Here is a 23,049-nt window from a genome sequence, read left to right as displayed (position 1 = left end):
CACTCCCTATTTGGAGTGCTCGTTTATAAATTAAGGCTGATGCTTTTCTTGTCCCTTCTATGACAGAGCAGCACAGAGCTCACCGACACGCATCAAAGAAATGACTTGAGTGACAAAGCTGTGCACTAAAAACATTATGAGAATTTTACTCTTCTGTGTTTATTAGCACACTTCACTTGTTATTGTTATATATATGAGAGAAAGAGAACTAAAAGTATGTGATTAAAGCTCTGTGCGCTGTTATTTACTTGATTTCCCACAAAAAAAAGGGGGGGAGGGGTAGTAAAAGTAGTAAATGAGCAAGGAAATATATGGCTGTACTCCTCTCTATCAAGCTCGGCAGATATATCATGACAAGTTTGTTGAAAGGGAACAACAGAATAGGTAATAACAGGATTCCCTCTACACCTTGACCTGAGAGGGAGAACAACAGATTAAGAGTTTGTGACCATCCTCTAAAACTCTGTTCTTTGGCTCTATCCTTTTAGGCTCTTTGAACTTTAAGAGAGTTGTTTTGGGGTCAGAGCTGGGACACCAATGAACAGAAGGTCACAGAATAGTTTTGTTTAAACTTTAGAGTGTAGAAGTCACAGGAGCTTCATGCGTTGCATTCTGATCACATGCGCCCGGTGCATCTGCTCATAGCTGCTGGGGTCGGGACGTTGGGTCCCGATCGGGTGTTTCCTCTTCCACCTGTTTCAGTAAAACCGCTTCTCATGACTACATGTGGAATAGAAAAAAAAGAGGGAAAGCATAAACTTTACAGTTAGAAAAATAAATGAAGATGGGTTTTTTTTAAGAAAGGAGAAGATGGAGGTAATGATTACTTACATGGCACAAAAGAATATCTAATATGATAGCATGAGTAATAAAGAGAAAAAGATAAGAGAGTTTTATACTGTTGAAGGTAAATTAATGGACACTTAACAATGAAGTATATCTAACAACAGCATGTTCACATACTGTCACTGGTATTAAAATGTTTAGACAACAGAAACAGGAAAAGAAAAAGACATACATGGAGAAAGAAGGGGTTGCAGCGGAGGGGTAAAGGTCACCTTAAACAAACAGTCAAACGTCAGACTTACGAGTGAAGCCCGTGGACGCCACCTTCCATCTGAGCCGACATGGTCCTCTTCTCAAACTTCAGTTCTCCAGAATACATCATTGACCTGGAGACAGATCACAGGAGGATACTTGGCGAAAGCCTTCACGTAACAAATCTCACACTAAACAGACGCACAGTTTGACACTTACCGTAAAATGGACAAACTTTTGGCTCCTATGTCCTGACAGCCATGTTGGATGCCAGCAATGAGGTAAGGAACAAACTTATGAATGGAGCCTTTGTCTTGTACTGACCCCGAAACACCTTGAGCTACCTTTACCTTATCTCCCTCACTGGGCACACAAACATAATTCACATGATTAACAAGGTAAGTTTTCCAGATTAAGTGTTTTCCAGTAAAAATCTCACCTAAAGTAGCGTTTCTGGCTGTTATTTTTCTCCATGGCATCTAAGGAGCCCATTCCTCTGTACTTTTTCAGGCGCACACCGTCGGAAAAGAAATATTCTCCTGGAGCTTCAGTAGTTGCCGCCAGCAATGATCCCATCATTACTGAGGAAGGAAAAAGACTGAATTGTTCAGTGACTAATCCAAGTATACACACAAATTTAATGCCTCCAGAAAATGAGAGAAAATTTCTTTCTTTTACCCGTAGATGCTCCCAGGGCAAGAGCTTTTACCACATGTCCAACAGTTTGAATGCCTCCATCAGCGATTACCGGCACTCCAAAACGTCTGGCATACTCCGCGACCTTGTACACTGATGTGCCCTGGGGCCGTCCACAGGCCATTACTGAGAAACAAGACCACAATGTGATGGTTGGGAGCAAAGTATCCTCAATACAGTGAAATTCATACATTTTTATGTCCCATGATTAAGTATGATCGTACCTTCCTGTGTGATACAGATAGAGCCGCACCCCATTCCCACCCTCAGGGCATCCACACCGGCATCTATGAGGTTTTTGGCCTGAGCAGCTGTCACCACTAGAGAGAGACAGAGGCACAGAAAAGTGACAAAGAAAGGCACAAATGTAGAAGATGAATTCAAGAAGACAGTCCCGAGTAAAGAAATGGTGCTCACCATTTCCTCCAACCACTTGTAGTTCGGGATATTTATGCTTGATGTAGTTTATCGTGTTAATCTGATAGACTGAGTTTCCTTGAGAAGAGTCCTGTAATAATAATAATAATAAAACAAAATTATGGGAAAATGACTTAAGATCGGTCAAACACTCATACCAACTCTGTAGTTCCATTCATCCGGTGATTATTATGAGACCAATGACTTAGCTGACTATATGTGATCCAATAAAAAATTAGAATCAAATAACAGATCAAACAAAAGTTTAATTACAATACAATCAAAACTTACCAGGACAACAACATCGACTCCAGCCTGCACGAGGAGGTCCAGTCTGTATTTGTCGTCCTCCCTGGTACCGATGGCGGCTCCACACAGCAGCTGTTTACGAGAGTCCTTGGAAGCCAGAGGATAATCCCTGTTCTTCTTCAAGTCAGTCCTAGCGATAATGGCGACGAGCTCATCGTTGTCATTAACTATGGGGAGCTTACCTGGGAGAATGAGAAAGGAAAGGCCAAATATGCTACAGTCACAATTATGATTGCTACCTATACGGCAGAGTTACTCTTTAAAGTTTTACCTTTTTTGCTACGTTGCAGTATATCGTTAGCTTCTTTTAGTGTGACTCCAGCTGGTGCAACAACTAGATCTTCTCTTTTTGTCATTGCCTGCATCAGAAAATAAACTGTGACCACACACACACTCGTTTGATATTATAATTCTTACTTTGAGTACTCCGGGAGAGTAGAAAAGTGTTATATAAGAATCAGTCCATTTACCATTTACCAGATTATGTTCTCAAAAATATACAAATTCTTGCAGAATCGTCCACAACATTAATACACTCACTTCTTCAAGAGGTTGGTCATGGTCCTTCTCAGAAAGAAAATCGATATCCCTGGAGGTAACTATGCCGACCAGCTTGCTGCCCATCTTGCCAGTCTCTGTAATCGGGATCCCAGAGAAACCATGGCGTAACTTGGCCTCGAACACATCGCCTACTGTGTGACGGGGACTCATTACCACTGGATCTGTAATAAAGCCCTGCTCAAATTTCTAGCAAAAACAGAAACACGAATGTCGAGTGGGATTTAATTTCCATATCAGATGGCTGTTAGGGGCTTCATAGATCAAAAATGATTTCATCAATCTAATTAGAGCACATGTGTGCAGTGACTTTTTCTGTCTCACCTTCACTTTGCGCACCTCATTGGCCTGGAACTCAGCAGTGGAGTTATGATGAATTATTCCAATCCCTCCCATCAGCTGAAACCAACCATTTAGAGACAGGAGTAAGTAAGTGAAGAAAAGCATCATTTGAGCAGTACCTACTCAGCTACTAAGTGTGATGCAGTGTTTGTACTCACTGCCATGGCGATGGCCATGGATGACTCCGTGACTGTATCCATAGGAGATGAAATGAGAGGCGTCTTCAGGGTAATCTTTCGTGTCAGGGCTGAAGTTAGATCCTTAAAAGTTCAATGCATTTGGAAACAAATTTATCACCTTATACTGCAACACTGAGGTCTACAACAAGCGTTTTAGCAAATTAAATAAGTATTTCTTAACTGGCTCATTTGCCCTGCAGTGAGCCAGTTTGGACACATCAGAAGTGGAGCTGCTGTACTAACCGGGTGAGTGTTTAAAGGACCCAGGTGGCTTCCTCGAACACCTGCTCTCCAGCAATAACCCATGTGATCTAGTCATGAAATTAATTTAATGTTCCAGCAGAGTTCAAAAAGATGAACACAGTGCAAGTCAAATAAACAACCCCGTGCTCATGCACCTTTAACTAAGCAACACAACAAAGAGTTAGGGACTGATTACAGCAGCACCTTAATAACAGCAATATAAAATATAATGAGTTAAAGGACACTGTGTTTGAAGCACACTTAGCTCACTTTGCTCGTGGCAGTTTTCAAAGGAAACTATTCCTGTGTTGCCATTCACCAAAGCAGCAACCTCAACTAGTGCTGTGACATAACCCATGTTGAAGAACCCTAATCCCAACTACATCACATCACATGAGCAGTACACTGAGAAAGTTTGAGCAGTAGGCTATGTTTAATATATTAGACAGTATGATGACACTTACCACCTCATCAGAAGTGAAATCTATGAAACCGGGGAGGATCAAGAAGTCACTGAAAGGGGAGAGGTGACAGAGAGATAAGATCATGACGACTATGAAGTACTGCACAAACTAAATTAGAAATCACTTTTCAGTGGGGTCACATCAGTCATTGCACTGGTCAGCGCGTCGATTTGATCTCAGCTCTCACTGATCACTACATCATCACATGAGTTGTTAGCACTCATGGGTTGGATGCCACCTATCTTCAAACTCGGCGCTCATTTTGATCTCAGCTACTCACCTGTAAAGTTTTGTGTGTGCATCTTCCACTGTTGCGATGCTACCGTGCTGACAAACTCAACACCACCTTTTTAGTGCTTCCTGCTATTGCAGGTGTCGCCAGGACCACTTTTTACCATGAGGAAACACACAAAGACTTAACTGAAAAAACAAAACCAGCCTCACTGTGGCGACTGGTAAGCAGCATTTAATGTTAATAGTGACATTGACTGACCAGCAAAACACTTGTAAAGCTACCTCTTATAGTTGTGTATGTGAACTATATGTTTTGCAGTCACTCCTACACGGCAACATTTTATTTTATTTTATTAGCTGACAGTAAGCAGAAATAATCTGTCAGCAGCACACTGAAACGTTCTGCATTTATCCTCTGCACACTGATAAACCCTACACATAGCCCCATTAAGGAAACTACCCTGACAGCCATTAAAGCACTGATATGTGCAGGACACACACACACACACACACACACACACACACACACACACACACACACACACACACACACACACACACACACACACTCTGACAGACACTGCTTTTAATGTCTGTAGCACCACTCAAGACTCATCCTTGAAAGTAGTATTATGCGTAATAATCCCCCAAATAAAACCTGAGCAGATGTGTCATTGCTGATATTAATAAAGATTTAATGGAAGATATGACATAACAGTGTATATGTGTGTTTCTTTAGGTGCATGTGGATCTGTGTCAGCATGTAAGCAATGCCATGAATGTGTTTGTGTGTGTGAGGGTTGTTTTGGGGGTTTTGTTTTTTTCATTTTAAATTTAGCATTTCTTACTTGTACGTAAGTCCGTCACCGATAGCAAAAAGTTGTTGTGCTGTGAGTCCATCCTCAGGAACGTAACCCGTACCCCCGCTGATCAAGTAGTCAGCCATGCTGAAATTTAAAAAACACACACACTCATCGTGGAGCTGAGAATATGAGTTAGCCACCACCACATCTAAATACTGAGCGAAATACTGGTGTATCCCAATGAAAAGACAACAGCATTATAGACATATATATAGCTTTAAATTTACAATAATTTGTTCTTGTTGCAGATTTTATACACTTAAGTGAATATTTTATTATTCTGTCCATCACTTTAGCTGATTGAAAAAGGTGCACCTAAATTAGGAGAAAGTGTATTTTTACTAAAAATAAAGGTATGGTTGGTTAGTCAGCAGTTAAATTCTGAATCCATTTCAAAAAGCATGTGGCTCATCTGTCTCTGTTTCTTACAAACATACTGTAACTAGATCCTATTACAAATGTTGGAGAGAAGACAGGAAACGCAAGCAATAGAGAATCCGTCCTTGTCAATGGAAACTCCTTCTATACACCTATGACGGCAGTACAGTAGGTAAGAGGATTTGGTAGGCTGCCCAGGTAGCTGATAAATGAGCTTGTAATGAGCACAGCCAATGCAACTAGAAAGTGAAAACAGCTCAGTTGCTACTGGAAGTGTAATGTTTACAAGTTATACGGCTTCATATATCACATCTGCACATAGAAGCTTGTGATGTTGCAGCGTGCGAAGATTGCTAAGAGAGTGTGACACTGACCTCTCTGGTTCATACCCAGCTTGAATACGTGTAGCGCTGTATCGCTGGGCTGCTGTCTCATATCCATGTCCATGTAGCACAGGGTGGGCATATCCCCCATACGGGTGAGGTTGCTCCCCATCTCTGTTTGAGGGCCGTGGCCGTGCTGGTTCCATGTCTCCAACAATCCTTCGGTAGTCAATGAGGTAGCTGTCCCTTTCTCCATCTCCAAAGTGGTCATAAGCATGACCTTCCATCTCTATTAAATCCAGGGCTCTGACCTCCACGGTGCCCGACCACCTATCACGCACTCTTTAAGCACTTGTGACTTGTTTCATACACACAAATACAATCACACCTTCACGCTGCAAGTAAACAGTGGCCTCAGCAAACCCCGGGAGACACACTCTAACGCAGTCAATGCTTTGAGTGCATGTTCACACAAACACCATTCAGACACACCTGATATGGGAGTAAGCTATCGTGCCGCTCGAGACTTGCAGATGACAAACCTGTAGGAAATAGAAGAAACAGCAACAAAAGATCCTAAACAAATTGTCCAAGGCTGAGTTTGTATTCCAGTTAGTTATCACTTATCCATGGAGGCCATTAAGGCCCTCAGACAGTGGATAGTCTTTTTTTGCCCACCTGTTGATGAAGGTCGCTATCGTGGCACAGCAAATTTAGATCTCCTGTATTCTCCCCAGCAAAAGGAACAAGCAGCCCCCGGGGAGGAGAGTCAAGCCTTGCGTAGGCAGCAGAGATTCATCCCCCTGGAGGTCCAAACTTGCTTGGTTATCCCTACGGCTGGGAGCTTCTCTCTACTCTATTCTCCTGATGCCTGCTGAGCTTAACTCTGTTTCTGACAGCAGACGTCACTCTCCCACAAAGAGGATTGGGAGCATTAATGCAGAATGGGGTGGGGTGAGATGGGTGTTGGGTGGAGTGTAGGTAGTAGTACCGAGGAAGAGAAGGATGGGTCAAGACGACACTTGAAAACACTTTCCTCACAGGAGATTACCATGTTGTGACGGTCTGTGTTCGTGTGTGTGTGTGTAGACAGAGCTGTGAATGAGACAAGGTCGAACCCCAGGATACGTACAAACTTCCTGTCTTTGAGAAATGAGACAGAGAATAACTTTTAAAGACGTAATGCTGTCTAATTAGTTTGTCACACTTAAATTTAGGAGTGGCTTGTATACCGTGGCACTATTATTTATCATGGCAGTATAACAACAGAGTTCTATAAATACTTTCTTATATTATGACGTTTTAATTAATAAAATTTAGCAGATCAACATCTTTGAAATGTCTGTTCTGGCTGCTGTGGGAGCTTTTTAATCTTAAATCGTTAAACTGTTTGGACTGTTCATTGAGAAACAGTAGGAACTTTGCTACCTACAGTGCTTTCAGTAACATCATCTACAGGTGACTGACTGACTGACTGCTTGTGACAGTTACAGAGGGATTGAACTAGAAAAGCCTCTTAGAATCTCTCTCTCTCTCTCTCTCTCTCTATCTATCTATCTATCTATCTATCTATCTATCTACTGCAAGTCTCTCATTATCTCGCAGTTGCTCCCATTCTCCCACCAGATAAAGGAAAAAACAAACCCTCCAATGTATAATGAATGCAACAGAAATGTTGAAAAGCTAAGAAGCAAAACTTATTTTGCACAGAGATTTTTATTAAGCCTCATATTCATGACTTGTTCTTAAATTAGTATGGTTTAACAAAATGTCAATAAATGATATATGGACCAAAACATATGCATATAAGATATTTCTATATTAACTATCCAAAGCCTGAACCATGAAATAACTCCCAGAGAATACTGGTTTTTAAAAAAACGGGACTGTTTATTGACAAATTATAAAACAATAAGAAGAAATTGGCACATTTGATTTTAAATTGTATCATATTTGCTAATTCTGTCATTTTTTTAGCAGTTAGTTTAGAAATTTTGGGTGCAGTCTATTTAGGTCTTTAGGGGGAAAAAAACACACTAATGAGGTTTCAAAAACTCAAAAAAATTCATGTATCAAATATAATACCAGTACATATTTTTCACAAAAGATTCAAGTTTGGTTTTAAAAGGGCAGGAAAGGTCTTTGACGCTTCTGTCCAAAAGATGCAGGAATGCAAAAGCTGCTTTGGAACTAGCCATCTATAGAAAATAAAAGAGAAACTATTAACTTGTTATACATGTTAAACCATATTTGACCTTTTTAATAAGAGCAAATCATACCAAGCTTCTCCACTAGTTCTGGATGATGTTTTTCAAGGGCATCAAAGAAGGCTGCTTTGACCTTCACCCCTCCTGAACGCAGTGTTCTTTGAAAGAGCTCCCTCATTTTATCTTGACTTGCCGGTTTAGCTCGAATATTTGAATAGGCTTCAGGATGGACCAGGTCTCCAAGCTCTTCTGCTATCGCCAGCACTTCAGAAACTTCTTGGATTAACTGTGCCCTGTTTCTATCAACAAAGTCTGCTGCTTGTAAATGAAGAAAATGAAAGCATGTATTTAAAAATCATAGAATAAAAATTGTGAACGTGACTGTGAAATAATAAATAATACACACCTTTTTCATGTTCATTCATTTTTGTAGCAAAACTGCTGATATAATTCTGTTGGCAAAGGGAAATAAAACATACTTTTAGTTGTCAACTCCACTGTGTATGATCGGGGTGTAGAGTGATTTTGGATAACAGTGCCTGTAGTTTTGACATCAGTCACCCAAACTTGCTGTCCTGGGGACAGGCTGCCTAAAGGTTTTGCGCGGTGGCGCCTGTTGAAGTTTGCCATGTCCATCATCCTCTTCTCCCTTTCCTTTTGAGCGAGCAGTGCGTTGTCCGGCAGTGCGGGCTCCAGCTGCGATGGAAGCATCGGCAGTGTGGTTCGCAGACGTCTGCCCATTAAAAGCTCTGCAGGGCTGTATCCGGACTGCAGTGGTGTAGCTCTATAGGCAAGAAGAGCTAGATAAGGATCAGCTGCTTTTTTCAGAAGATTTTTTACAGTCTGCACAGCACGTTCTGCTTCTCCATTACTTTGCGGAAACTTGGGACTGCTTGTGATGTGTTTGAAGCCGTATGCTGCTGCAAAGTCTGTAAAGATTTGACCTGAATACTGTGGCCCATTATCAGACATGAGGACCTCTGGGATGCCATGACGGGCAAAGAAAGATTTCAGGTGAGTAATGACGTCGTTTGATTTTGTCCTGTTTAACAAAGCAATTTCAACAAATCTAGAGTGATAGTCAACAGCGAGAAGGTAAGTTTTCCCTCCCAGCTCGAAAAGATCTGTGCCCACTCTCTGCCATGGGCGGGCAGGGTATTCTGTTGGCATGAGTGGCTCACTGTTATTGTGTCTTTCTTGAATACACGTTTTGCACTTGAGCACCATCTCAGAGATTTGTTGACTCAGCCCGGGCCACCACACTGTTTGGCGTGCACGAGCTTTACATTTTACAACACCTTGATGTCCTTCGTGTAGTTTTTCCAGCACCTCGTTTCTCATTGCTGAAGGAATGACAAGCCGTGTGTCTTTCAACAAAAGGCCGTCTTCAACAGTGAGCGTGGCTCGGTCAGGCCAGTAATTTCGCAGTAAAGGCTCTTGTTTTGCATGTTCTGGCCAGCCTTCGGTGCACATGTCCATGACGCGAGCACACACACTGTCGCTTTTCAGTTGTTCCTTCAGTGTTTGCATATATGATGAACTGACAGGCATGTTTGCTACAATACTGTCGACATATATGTCTGTGCTTTCCATTAGCTCTTTGTCTGACAGGTTCATTGGTTTTTTCAGAGGTGAGCGGGACAAAGTATCTGCTGTCCAGAGCGATTTCCCTGGGGCGTACTGCACAGTGTACGAGTAACGCATGAGTCTCATTCTGAATCGCTGGATCCTGGGTGGCAAGAGATCCAGAGCTTGTCCTCCCAGTAAGGAAACGAGAGGTTTGTGGTCCATTTCAAGACAAAAATGTTTACCAATCAGGAAATCACGAAAACGCTCACATGCCCATGTAGATGCCAGTGCCTCTTTTTCCACTTGTGCGTATCGTTGTTCTGTAGGAGAAAGGGACCTCGATGCATACGCCACTGGTCGCCATCCTTCTTCCCACAGCTGCAAAAGAACACCTCCGAGACCATAGGATGAAGCATCTGCTGATACTTTAATGTCTCTGTTGGGGTCATACATTGCGAGCACTGGGGGTGAGGTCAGGGCATCTCGTAATGTTTTGAAAGCTCTCACTTGGTCAGTTCCCCAATACCATGCGTTCTTTTTGGAAAGAAGATCTCGCAGGGCTTTGTTTTTTTCAGCTAAATGGGGGATGAACTTGCCCACTTGATTCACCATGCCCAGAAAACTGCGCAACTCTGACACATTAGTTGGCTCTGTCATTTCTGTAATTGCCTCCGTTTTCTTCAGGTCAGGACTGATTCCTGTATCCGCTATGATGTGACCCAAGAAAGCAACCTTGCTCTGGGAGAGCTCGCATTTTTCAACATTCAGCGTTATGCCTGCTTTTTCCAGTCTTTGCAGTGTAGCATGGAGACGGGAATCGTGCTCCTGATGGTTACGTCCCCACACCAACACATCGTCAATGTGACACACCACTCCTTCGAGACCCTCGATGACCTCTGCCATCATGCGCTGAAAGTGTTCGGGCGCTGAGTTGATCCCAAACGGTAGGCAGTTAAAGTGGAACCGCCCAAAGGGTGTGATGAAGGTGGTGAGTTTGGCAGACTCATCGGACAGGGGAATCTGCCAGAAGCCCATGTTGGCATCCAGTTTGCTAAACACTTTGGCTCCTGCGAGCATTCCGAGACTTTGTTCAACCGATGGCAGCACATATTTTTCCCTGCACACATACTCATTTAGTCCGGTAAAGTCTACGCAAAGTCTTAGCCTAGGGCTGTTTTTCTTTGGAACAACAACCATGCCGGCACACCAATCCGTTGGTTCCTCAACTCGGGTAATGACACCAAGCTCTTCCATTCGTTGGAGTTCCTCTTTTACCCTTCCCATCAGAGGCAGAGGAAGCCTTCGCGGAGTTTTGAGTGAGTACGGCACAGCATTCGGTTTGAGTTTAATGTGATAGGCCCGCTGCACTTTCCCTAGACCATTGCAAAGTTTAGGGTAAGTAGTCTTCAGAGTGTCCATTGAAACCGCGTCAACTCGCACCAGCAGGTCAAGAGCTGTAATGGCGGGCAGGCCTAGCAGTGGGGTGTTCAGGTTTCTTACAACATAGACCTTCTCTGTTGTCTGTTTCGCTCCGTAGTTGAGCTGTAGCTTTGTAAAACCTGCAACGTCCAGTGGTGTTTTTCCAGGGCCTAACAAAGGTTTTTCTGGCTGCTGGAGAACTGGTCTGTGTTCGTTAGCAAAAATCTTTGATAAGTCCGAGTCAGCTATTACAGTCACATCTGTTCCAGTATCCAGTTTGAAAGTGATTTTTGCATCTTTCACTTGTATGATGGCTGTCCACGCCTGGCCGTCACTGGAAACTGAGCCTAGGAAGAAACCTTGCTCCTCTTCCTCCTCAATACTTTGCACTGTCTTGCTTTGTCTGCAGACTCGCTGGTAGTGACCTTTTTTTCCACATAAATGACATTTTGCATCATTTGCTGGGCACTCAGGTTTCGGATGTGGAGAGCCTCCGCACTTGTAGCATTTGTTACTTTGTCTCTTGCTATATTGCTGTTGTGTTTTGACAGTTTTATTTTTGTACATGTTGAACTTTGTTTTGTCGTGCTTTTGTATCACTCTGTCAACTGTTTTCGCATTTACATGCATTACATTTGTTTCACTTCTCAAAGCTGACTGTTGTTTTTTGATTTCTTCTGACTGCCTGGCCATATTTATAGCTTTATCCAAGTCCAAGTCTTTTTCCATCTGCATGCACTCAGACAGCCTCGTGTCGGCCAAGCCCACTACTATTCTGTCTCTTATCAGCTCATCGTGGAGCGGTCCGTAGTTACAGTGCTCTGCTAATGCATGCAAGGCAGTCACGAATGCATCAACAGTCTCATTCAGCTCTTGTTTGCGCATATTAAAACGTGCGCGCTCATAAACAACATTTTTCCTGACAATGAAAAAGTTGTGGAAGCTATCTCTCACTTTAGCATAGTCCCGTTGGTCTACATCACTTAACTTTAGTCCTCTCAGGATGTCATCCGCTTCGTCTCCCATACAATATATGAGAGTGTTCACTTGATTTTCCTCCGAGCTCGCAGACAGATTACTTGCCTGACGGAATCTCTCGAAGCGACGGACCCATCTTGTCCATTCGTGTGGTTTGGAAAAATCAAAGGGCTCCGGTGGTTGGATGCTAAACGTAGCGCTGGGAGTGCTAGCCGCGGTGCTAACTCCTGCCCTCGGACGATCATCTACGTCGTCATTCGGCATTTTGTTTCCACCTTCCCCTTCTCCTCACACTCGGCAGATGTATGGAGTCTTACAAGTCCGGGAGTCCGTTCAGCCGTCACCTGCTGGCTCATCCCCCGCGACTTCCACGCCACCGTTGCCTGCATCCACATCACCGCCTGCAGCATTCACGCCACCGCCTACAGCATTCACATCATCACCATTCGCATCACCGCCTGCAGCGTCGCTGCCGTCAGGTGCCGCAGCCGTCCCGCTGCCGTCAGGTGCCGCAGCCGTCCCGCTGCCGTCAGATGCCGCAGCCGTCCTGCTGCCGTCAGGTGCCGCAGCCGTCCCTTCATCCATGCCTGGTCCGGCCTCCGTGTCTTCATCCACGCCTGGTCCGGCCTCCGTGTCTTCATCCACGCCTGGTCCGTCGCCGCCGTTGCTGTGTGCACGGTCGGTCCCCTGCACTGTTTCAGCTCTTGTGTTGTCAACCCCCGGACTTTACTGTATTACGGACTAGTGAGCAGTCGTGTTTTGGTTCTGGACTCTCGTGCTCCTGGTTTTTTGTGTTTTTTGTCTCTCTGCTCCGCTCTCCGTTTTGTAGACTTCAGGTTTGCTCTTTAGTTTCTCCCAGTTTAGGTTTGTCATTACTCATGCTTCATTGCCTGTTTTTGCCACTGCCACCGTGTAAATAAACTTCACTCGTATCATCAGTTTGCTGCATTTTGGGTCCTCCTTTTCCTCCACTCCACACGGCTCACTCCGCCAGCTGTGACACAGCATTGCATTCTGCAGCCTGATTGACAAATCTCCTCCGTGTCGTGTCTCCTGCGCTTGCCAAATTTATCATGTTTGGTTTTGATAACCATCACGTCCAATAGAAAAAACAGCACGAAAACACCCATAACTATGAGCCTCATTCGGACAGACAAACCGCGGCATAATAATACTTTTACGTTTTGCAATCTACAAAGGTTTGCACTTTGAGAATCAATTGTGAGAACTGTGACCAATGTTCATGTGTGTGGGGAAAACAGTGTATAAAGTGCGTGGCCAGGGGCTAGTTATTCTGAGAACCCCTGCTGCAATAAATGAGGGACCACTGTCTACTCTATGATTATTATATTCAACCTGTTAACATTTAATACTGTATTGATAGAACCAACTGATTCTGAAGCAGAGCATCCGCAGTTGCTTCTCCTGGCTCCCCAGTCCCTGAGCTCCTGCTGCTGCACCCACAGGTATGTACAGCAAGCACTGATACCTTTTTAGTCGGTGGGATTGCCTTGTGATCACCTTTACTAAATATCTACAACCAATCTGATTATATCCTGTTTTTGTTTTTTTCTCAATGTTGAAATTAAAATCTAGTAGCAGCCTTCTCATTTCTTTGTGTTTTGTGCTGTTTTACAGGCCCACAGGGGAGGACGGCTCCGAGGCAGATGAGGGACGGGTCCCAGGACGGTCCATCGGTGGTGGAGCTGGCCACCCTGGTGTCCCTGAAGAGTCCACACCAGTCTCCAATGGAGCATTTCCTCCTGAGCCTTGTTCCTGCTCTGGAGAGCAACTGGTCCTTTTTATTCCTGTCTCTCTGTAAATACTTATATTTTATATATTTATGTTTAATGTTTTTCTGTTTGAGAATTCTAATATTATTTCAAATAAATTTTTATAATGACTAATGTCTCAGTTCTACTACACAGCAAATGTTGGCACACGACTTGACACATGTAGAATTTATTTCATATTATACTAATGACAAAATATACTAATACAGTGGGATGCAAAAGTTTGGGCAACCTTGTTAATAGACATCATTTTCCTGTATAAATCGTTGGTTGTTACAATAAAAAAATGTCAGTTAAATATCATACAGGAGACACACACAGTGATATTTGAGAAGTGAAAAGAAGTTTACTGGATTTACAGAAAGTGTGCAATAATTGTTTAAACAAAATCAAGCAGCTGCATAAATTTGGGCACCACAAAAAAAGAAATGAAATAAATATTTAGTGTATATCAATGTGTGTGTCTCCTATATGATATATGGGGTGCCTTTGTCTGGACGTGCTTCCCATCCAGAGCTGCACAGCACAGAGGGAAGTTCCAGCGCTCCTGGAATCCCTCTGTGATGGACCGCCAGTCTCCAGGTGAAGGCACAGCCATGAAGTCGTCCACTAGACAGTCCCAGATGGCCGTCGCTGCTTGGGGGGTTGATCTGACACACCGACTCTGTAACTGAACGCTTGGTGCTGAAGGAGTCCGCGGTGACAAGGAACCTGGACAAAATTGTTCAAAATCAGTATTATGTGTACTGCAGTTACAAAATACATTATTCAAATTCCAAAATACTTTTGTGATGTCAGATTTAAATCACAAAACTTAAATCTTACATAAAACATTTTGTAATTATAAGGATAATTACAAAATGTATATTAGATAATATCTAAAACAGTTGTGTTTTATTTTAACTTCAACATATCATAATTTGATTGGTAGCAACTTTCACAACTACAGTGAGCCAATCACTCATAATTCCTAAACATGTCAATCAGGTAGGAATGAAGTGAGACATTAATAGAAATAAAGAGTTGTATGTTGACATGTAGCCCTTTCCTTGCTTAAATCATTAATATTTTTGAAAAATTAATCTGTGATAAGACAGCTTATCAAGATAGAACCATGTAACTAGAGATGAACCAAACTGTTCACAGTTTTATCTAACTCTGTTTTAATAAAGGCTGGTGACCCCTGCTATAGAGTCTGACAGCTGCAGGGATTATATACAAATATTCAACTATCCCAGAATCAAACCAGGTCTAAATAAAAAGGAGTGAGTATCACTACAAAGGTTAACTCAGTGGTCCTAATGCTACAGTTTGATATCAGCAAACACCGAGCGCATACATTGACGTGACAAATTCGCATAAGGTGGGGCCACCTTATGCGAATTCGCATAAGGTGCCCCCCACCACCTTATGCAACCGCAGGTTTCACAATGAACTCACCGGAAACTCTGGCTGATTGGGACCCACACCCAGTTTCACACCTTGGCTCAGGCGATTAGAGGATCATCACAGTCTTCAAGCAACTTAAAGAAGTCCAGACGCTTTTCTTTGCAAACTCCTTTGACTAGATGACCTGGATGACTGAGAACCTTCACAGACATACTTTTAGTTTATACTCAATAACTACAGCAGTACCATGATACGTTTTTAAAACAGAATAGAAAGACATGCACAAATATTTGGCTGTTTAGAAATATTAATCCAACAACCATTAAGCAAAGAATACAGAATAAAACACGAGTGACAAACAAATAGTACACTGACTGCTAATGCGTAGTGAACATGTGTAGATGGAGTCCAGGCGGTTCTCATATTTCCTCTTTTTTCCGAGGTCGTCATTTAGGAACGTGGTGGGTAGCCGAAAACGTAATATGTTGACGATTTGTCACCTAGCGTAAAATGTTACGCTTTGGGAGTGAGAACGTGTTGGAATCCCAGAACAGAGGTATAAAGTGCGCAGGACGTCTGATAAAACTGTTATTATGTATCAAAGGGAACCGTAAGGGCTCAGTTACAATACGAAAATTAATTTCATATATACAGAAAAGCACAGATTATCAAAGATGAGCAAACTAACTAGACTATCAGTACACTAACAAACTGATGCAAATCCCTGGGCATTTTCTTCCATGCGTTTTTTTTTTTAGCAGGGAACGTGTCATGGTCCTGGGCCATGTGGGCCCAGTATTCTTAGTTTCTTGTATTTTTGTATTTCGTTCCTTATTTAGGTCATGTTTCCTGAGTTGTCCTGTTATGTTGTTCCTTATTTGACTTCCCCTTGTGACTCTTATCCCCTGTGTGCCCCTCTATGTATCTGTGAGCCCTCATCTCCCCTCCTTGTGTTTCATTCCATGTTTCCCCAGCCCACTATGCCCGTGCTCTCTCTCTCCTCCTGTTTGCACCTCTGTGTACTTCCTGTTTTACTTTGACAGTCTCCCGTCAGTGTTGTTTACTCCTGCCTTGTCTTGTTATGTTTATCTGTGTCAGCTGTGTTCCCATGTGTGGCCACTTCCTCTGATCATCCCTCTTGTGTATTTAGTCTCTGTGTTTCATGTAGTCTGTGTCGCGTCGTCTGTGTTACCACCCCCTGTGTTCCGTATCTCCAGCCATAGCTTTTCCTTAGTTTATGTCCAGTTTAGGTTTCTGTTTGAACTATTACTCTTATGCTGCCCTCACTCTGTTTTGTTCCTTTCATCAGCCAGAATAAAAGACTCGCTTTTGTTTAACTCCACTCCTGCATCCTCGCTTGTGTTCGCTCCTGGGTCCACCACACACCTTTCCGCACGGTCCGTGACAGAACGAACCAGAGCAAGCTACATCTACTGCTTCCTCTTTCACTGGCAGGCTGTTGCCCTCGTGTTTATCGTGCAGACTCCTCCATGTTCACAACTTTTGCATAGATTATTCATAAGTTATATATTCTTGTCTTGTCTGCATTTTAACATGAACGTCTGTGCAACCGCGGTTCTGTGCAGGGTCCTCCATGTTCACAAACTGTTTGAAATCTTTTCCGATTTCAGAGATCACGGTCTCTAAATATCTTTTAGATTACTCATACTCGCTCTTCTGAGACCACAAATACAAATGCAACCCAAACTTCCTCAAGTTGTAGACAATCATGCGTCATTTTCTTTGTCATGTTCCTATGTGTCGGGGTTTTTAAAGGGAAAATGGCTTATGTTTTAAAAACGAACAATGTATTAAAATGCTTGCGGCTACTCACCTTTTTGTCAAGATGTTCCACTTCCAGATTTGAAAGTTCAAACCAAAGCTGTGGCAAAGCTATGGACTTTCTAGCTTTCACTTTCCCATGTTTACTTACTGAGCAAGAGGGAGGATGGGGCGGGGCGAGGTTGGCAGCTTGGAAGGAAAATGTGTTTTTGTCTGCAGTAATTAAAGTGATAACTAAACTTCCTGACTGAACCTTAATTTCCAAAAAAGAGAGAAGCCTCTCGATACCACTGTCACTCCTTACAAAAGAACCATAATGGTATAGTCCGCTCTAACTTTACAGCACCGTTAATTAATTCTGTATAGATGACTTAGTGCCACCATGTGGAAAAAGAAAGGAAATAAAAACAATGGAGAAAAAGGAAACTGTGAACTTATTTCTTTCAAACGAAAATTAAACAGAACAAAGCTTTTGCAGACCGGGATTGTCTGGCACATTACACAGCACTGTGGGATTCTGTTAACAGCTCACCATTTAACCTGGCAAGCTTCCCATTTTGCAATGGTCAGTTTGTGGAAAACACACAAGCCTTTAAATAGAGGAAGTATTTTGTAGGTTTTGTGAGTCAGAGTAAATTTTCATGTTGGTGGTGGTGGGGTGTTTTTGTATTGAAAGCTCACACAATGTTAGTGAGTTAAATAAATAGATGCTTATTAAAAACTGAAGGTAATATAAATGTGTTTGCTTGTTGCAAAATGATTTGTTTCGACATACACCAATAGCTGACTCAAAAATGTATGGCTTCTATGTGTTGTCTGTCAAAAGTCAAAGTCAAAGTCAAAGTCAACTTTATTTGTCGATATCTCACAATCTCACAAAGATTGTACCTCTGGCAATCCCGGCTACACATTTGTCATGACTGAGTTGTGTGATTCTGAGTGAGGCACAGGGTTGCTAGATCTTAAAATGAAAAATTTCCTTACCTGGATGATCGAGCATGCATCAAGACCTTTAAAAAATATAGGCAACTTCTGGCCTTTTGTAATAATATTAATTATGCATCAGTTCAAAGTACAGTCAGAAAGTGTGGAATCTATTGTTTTTGTGGATTTAATGAAAGCTACATTCTTAAAACACAGTAAATTTCTTAATTTCACTGCTCATACATACAATGATTCACAGTAATTATCACTGGTGAAATACACTTGGCATTGTGTGGTGTTCATTTCTAAACTTACTGATGTCTCTACCTGAAAAGAATTATAAATATTATAAATTTAGAAATTACAGATTTTTTTTTAAATCGTTTTTTTATTTTATTTTTACTGGAACCCCACTGATAACTACAGGGGCATCCAGAGTGTCATTAATGGCGAGTCAGAAATGTTCATGTAGTTGATGTAAAGACTCCTTCACGCTTGAGCTGCACCCTCACACACTCCTGTGATGGGTATTGTCAATACTCCCCTGGCGGATGGCGTGGTGACCCAAGTTTTCTGAATGCAATAACTCAAAAACGAGGTGGCATAATATTTTGAAATTCAAACTATAGTTGCAGCTACTAAAAATCTTGGAAGAGTTCTAATTTCAGTGACCTCGATGTCAAGGTCAGAGGTCAAGTTTTCTCATTCATACTATAATTTCACCAACCAAAAGTTCAAATCTAAGTAACTTTGAATGTGATGTCAAGGTCAGAGGTCAAATTTTCCAAAATCTTGTGAATCGGACCTGGAACATGTACATCTACTAGGAGGTTGATGGGTAGCACGAGTTTATTTTCATTAACAGAGAGACAGATGATCATTTAAAGTAAAATCAGCAGAACATCTGTGTATAGAATACAAAATAAGCAATTCCACTGAGTAGGCAAATACATATCAATTTTAGTTTTTATGTCTAAACATGTTGATAAAATACAGGTCCTTGTAAGAAGGTTTAACAGTAAAATATTAAAAAACCCAATTAAAATGTTTTTTTAATGCAGACTATTAACATCCAACACAATCCTTTGAAAGCACAAAGAACTAGTAGTTGCAAAGCACAATAGGACAATGATCTGTGCCAAACATTAAGCAAACCCCTTTCTTTAAGTAAACTGAGGAGTATTCACTCATATCCCATGATGGCTTGCTGTTTCAGTTGGGGATAATAGTTATGGCGTCTTCTTGCTTCCAAATAAATACCCGCAATGGGATGTCCAAAGTATCGTTTGATGCTGGCGGTCATGAAAAAGAAAATAATATATAGATATACAAAACATCTGTCTGATGTTTTTTGTTGTTAAGAAATAAATGTGTATGACAATAAACATAAGTGACAAGTCATAGTGAAGCATCTACCTGCCATCTCAGCAGTAAAACCAGATGGACTCGATGTGATGGAATGTTGATGATCAAGCTGCATATCCTAGACAAGCGAAATTAACAGAACACAAAGAAGTCTGATAAAAGGATACACCATAAAGGCCATACTCTTTACTAAAACTTTACACTAATATCTGTTTTTACACTCATTGTGATTGTGAATCCTTCCTACTTGCGTCCAAGGGACATGTGGCATAATGTGAAAATCAACTAATAAGATCATTCATTCTGTCTAATGATGCAATATGTAATTAAAATGATCAAGAAACACTTGAGAAAGACTTGATTACATTTCTTTTCACTTTGTGAGAGGTAGATTTGTGAGTGCATATTAAATACCTGCATTTCAGTTCTTCCATCAACTTTATCATTTGACTCTGACTGTCCTGAAAAAAAAGAGAAATATCTGTATGATGTTCATTGTTAATAAGAAAGGAATAAGTCTGAGAATAAAGTGACAAACCGTACTGAAGAATCTACCTGGCATCTCATGATTAACACCGAGTGGACCACATGTGTCAGGATATTGATTACCATGTTGTGAATCCTAGGAAAGTAAACAGTACCCAAAGAAGTCTGATAAAAGTGCTCCATCTAAAATTGAAATTGTTGACTACTTTATTAGTTCATTTCTGAAATTATAAGTTGAGTTGCACCAATTTTTTCATGACTTGTCCGACTGCCTGGTGAATCCCCGCCCTGTGCTTTGAGAACACATCCTTAGTGATTTCATCACACTCTGAAACAAAATGTGATTGTGAATATATGTGATTTCATGCACATATAAAACGTCGGCTGTTTAATACAGAGTGTTTAATACAGGTAGTTAACACATACCTCCAAAGTCTGGCCTCTTGGATGGATCTCCATCCCAGCACCTCTCCATGAGGCCAACCAGCTCTCTCAGCCCTTCTGCCTTTCTCTGGTCTATTTCATCACAGGGAGGTCTGTCCCCCTTTGGGATCTTCAGTGCCAAAAGAGCTAGAGTAGCATCTGTGTGAAATACAATAAAGACTTTCATTAAAAAACATGAGCACAAATGAGACAGTGTATTTTTGGAAGTTTCTTGATAATGTTTATATTAGCTGTAAAACATGAAATCTAAATTAAAATTTAATTTTACAAAGAAGGGCAAAAATTGTTTGACCAGAAAACTGGAAACTTATGAGGAAAAACAAACACACAAACATAGAGAAATTTATGGAAAATGATAAGTAACTGAAATCCATTCATTGTACCTGGAAAAGGCTTTTTTCCGCAAATAATAGACCACAGAAGAATACCATAGCTTTACAAGATAAAGAAAGAGAAGGAATTAACACAATGTGTTTAAGGTAAAATCTATAATCATACATAAATCCCCACAACTATTCTTTTAATGTTTACCTGTATATATCGAATTTACGAACAGGCTTATATGATGGATCAAAAGACTCTGGAGGCATGTACTGACATGTGCCTCCTTTCACTGTGGACATTTCTTCAGAGCTCATCAGAACACTGGTGGAAACCCTGGACAGACCAAAATCTGCCAGCTGCAAAATAATCAAGGAAAAAAATAAAATAACACAATTACATCAGTATAAACTAATGAGTTGAGTGGAGAGCACTTTACCTTGGCATGAAGGTCATCATCCAGCAGTACATTGCTTGGCTTTAGGTCATGGTGCAAAATGTTCTTCTCATGGAGGAAGTTCATTCCTTGAGCGATTTCGTAGGCCAAGCGGAAGGCCAGAGGCCATGGTGGTGGACCTGACAAAGTCTCCAGCAGGGTCTGAACAGATCCTCTATCCATGAGCTCCATAACAATTCCCAACTGAATGTTCTGCCCTCCATTTGGTGGACATCCCCTATATATTCCATAAAGCCTCAGCACAGAACTGTGTAAGGAGACTTTGGCCATATGATTTGCCTCCTCACACAGTTCTATGTCCCTAGTGTTGGAAGGAAAATGTAAAAGCTTTAGGAAAGGACTAGTTCATGTACTTGGAAGTATAGAAAGAAAAAAATGTTCTGTTCTAATTTTACCCAGCAGCATGTCGAGGTAGCTTAATGGCCACGTCACACCTCCACTTCTTGTGTCTAGCCTTGAAGACTTGACCAAATCCACCAAAGCCAATTAACTGCCAGTTCTCCAAGCTTTCGTTTCCAACTGATTCAAATTTAGGTCTCTGCAGTTCCATCACCTGCTGAACTCAGGTACAAAACCTTAAAACATAATAAAATGACACAGTGAGGAGAATAAACCCAGCTTTTGTAAGTATTTTTTACAACACCTTAGAAGTCTTTGTTGTTGCACTAACATGAAAGCAACTGGAAGCAACACATTGATACACATTTTCCACTTTTTTAGCAATACTGGTGCACTTCTCACGACATTTTTGAAATTCTGGATTCTGAATTTCCCAAAGCTAGAAAGAAAAAAAGGAGACTAAACTCCTATACAGCCAGTAAGGCTCTACCCTCACTCTTCTGTGTCTTCTTCTTCCTACTTCACTGACAGACCGCTGTCCCCTCCACAAATTGTTTTAATTCCATTCCGCTTCATCTTTTACAGTACCCATTCACATCGTTGATAATACTGTGTCCAAATGTCCTAACACGTTTGAAAAAATGCTTGGAAGGAAATGACAAAAAATATTAATGAGCAACGAGAAATGGTCTTCCTGTTGTGAACAAGTAATAAAGAAAGAAAAGTTCTGAGGGACATTTCGTAGCGTATTGTTTTGCAAACTGGAGCTGTCGTTTGATTTGGAGCTAAAGCATCTGTGAGGAAAGAGGATAAAAAAGTAAAACGCTGGCTGCTACTCACCTGAAGCTGTTCCACATGCAGATCTAAGAGTTAGTTCAAACCAAAGCCGTGGTCAAAAAAAAACAAAACAAAAAAAACAGACGTTCCGACTTTCATTTTCGTATCCTGACACGCCCTCGAATTGTAGTGAAGGGGCGGGGCTTACATTAAACGTAATGAGCGAGTATTGACAGTATTACTGGTATGAACAGTTGCTTATAACTTTTTTGAGAGACAATATTTTGCTGAAAAAATGCTTTCTTTCGCCAAAAACAAAACAAAAACGCATGCACGTCTTTACACGTAAAGAAATCATGACCTTTAAGGCTTCAAACCACCGCTATAAAAAGTGTTTAACTAGAGTATCAAGGTTTGCTGCTGTAAGTTTCTAGACCTTGTTGGTGAAGTCGGTGGAGTTTTTTGATGTGATGGGGGGTGTTCCCCACAAGGGTGGATGGTGGCAAGATTTTTAGAAATGTTGCAGGTAGCTTAGATTATGCTGCTAACAATGGGTCTGAGTGGGATCTTTGTTGATCTTTGGAAGTCCGTAAATACAGGGTATAGCATCCCCTGGGTATAGATGATGATCTGGTCAACGACTTAATTATAAAGAAAAAATAAAAGAAAAATTGAAAAACAGTCATAGGCAGTCACTTATATGGATACATTTATTTTTGGTAGTTTTGGTGTAACAACGTGAAGCACTGTAGTGG

General features: G+C 41.5%; 2 protein-coding genes and 1 long non-coding RNA gene across 3 annotated transcripts; all 3 read right to left on the bottom strand.

Annotated features, from left to right (window-relative positions):
• Positions 1 to 134: 134 nt before the first annotated feature.
• Positions 135 to 6,932, bottom strand: LOC146569585 (inosine-5'-monophosphate dehydrogenase 1a-like). Its single transcript, XM_085281979.1, has 17 exons — positions 6,723 to 6,932; positions 6,096 to 6,586; positions 5,329 to 5,427; positions 4,247 to 4,295; positions 3,519 to 3,620; positions 3,343 to 3,417; positions 3,001 to 3,207; positions 2,732 to 2,819; positions 2,443 to 2,642; positions 2,152 to 2,242; positions 1,959 to 2,054; positions 1,717 to 1,860; positions 1,478 to 1,619; positions 1,258 to 1,401; positions 1,089 to 1,172; positions 832 to 848; positions 135 to 720 (listed from the first exon to the last, which is right to left on the bottom strand). Exons 2-17 carry the CDS (start codon positions 6,329 to 6,331, stop codon positions 617 to 619), a joined length of 1,878 nt encoding a protein of 625 aa, XP_085138105.1. The 5' UTR covers positions 6,332 to 6,586; positions 6,723 to 6,932; the 3' UTR covers positions 135 to 616.
• Positions 6,933 to 7,913: 981 nt separating this feature from the next.
• Positions 7,914 to 22,634, bottom strand: LOC146569583 (receptor-interacting serine/threonine-protein kinase 3-like). The gene is made up of 14 exons (XM_085281984.1): positions 22,358 to 22,634; positions 21,574 to 21,753; positions 21,161 to 21,479; positions 20,932 to 21,080; positions 20,784 to 20,833; positions 20,383 to 20,538; positions 20,202 to 20,284; positions 20,026 to 20,092; positions 19,885 to 19,931; positions 19,522 to 19,588; positions 19,369 to 19,406; positions 8,658 to 8,709; positions 8,324 to 8,569; positions 7,914 to 8,242 (listed from the first exon to the last, which is right to left on the bottom strand). The coding sequence occupies exons 2-14, from the start codon at positions 21,726 to 21,728 to the stop codon at positions 8,235 to 8,237; spliced, it is 1,437 nt and encodes a 478-aa protein (XP_085138110.1). The 5' UTR covers positions 21,729 to 21,753; positions 22,358 to 22,634; the 3' UTR covers positions 7,914 to 8,234.
• LOC146569584 (uncharacterized) lies at positions 14,164 to 17,354 on the bottom strand. Its single transcript, XR_014893359.1, has 3 exons — positions 17,234 to 17,354; positions 15,451 to 15,599; positions 14,164 to 14,721 (listed from the first exon to the last, which is right to left on the bottom strand). It is a non-coding gene; the product is annotated as an uncharacterized LOC146569584 (long non-coding RNA).
• Positions 22,635 to 23,049: the final 415 nt, after the last annotated feature.

Source organism: Mchenga conophoros, linkage group LG7 (assembly GCF_057382185.1).
Source record: "Mchenga conophoros isolate Kocher_MC1m ecotype Shallow Benthic linkage group LG7, M_conophoros_male_GT1.1, whole genome shotgun sequence".
Taxonomy (NCBI): Eukaryota; Metazoa; Chordata; class Actinopteri; order Cichliformes; family Cichlidae; genus Mchenga; species Mchenga conophoros.
Note: the sequence above shows the minus strand (reverse complement) of the source record. Positions and strands in the feature narration are given on the sequence as shown.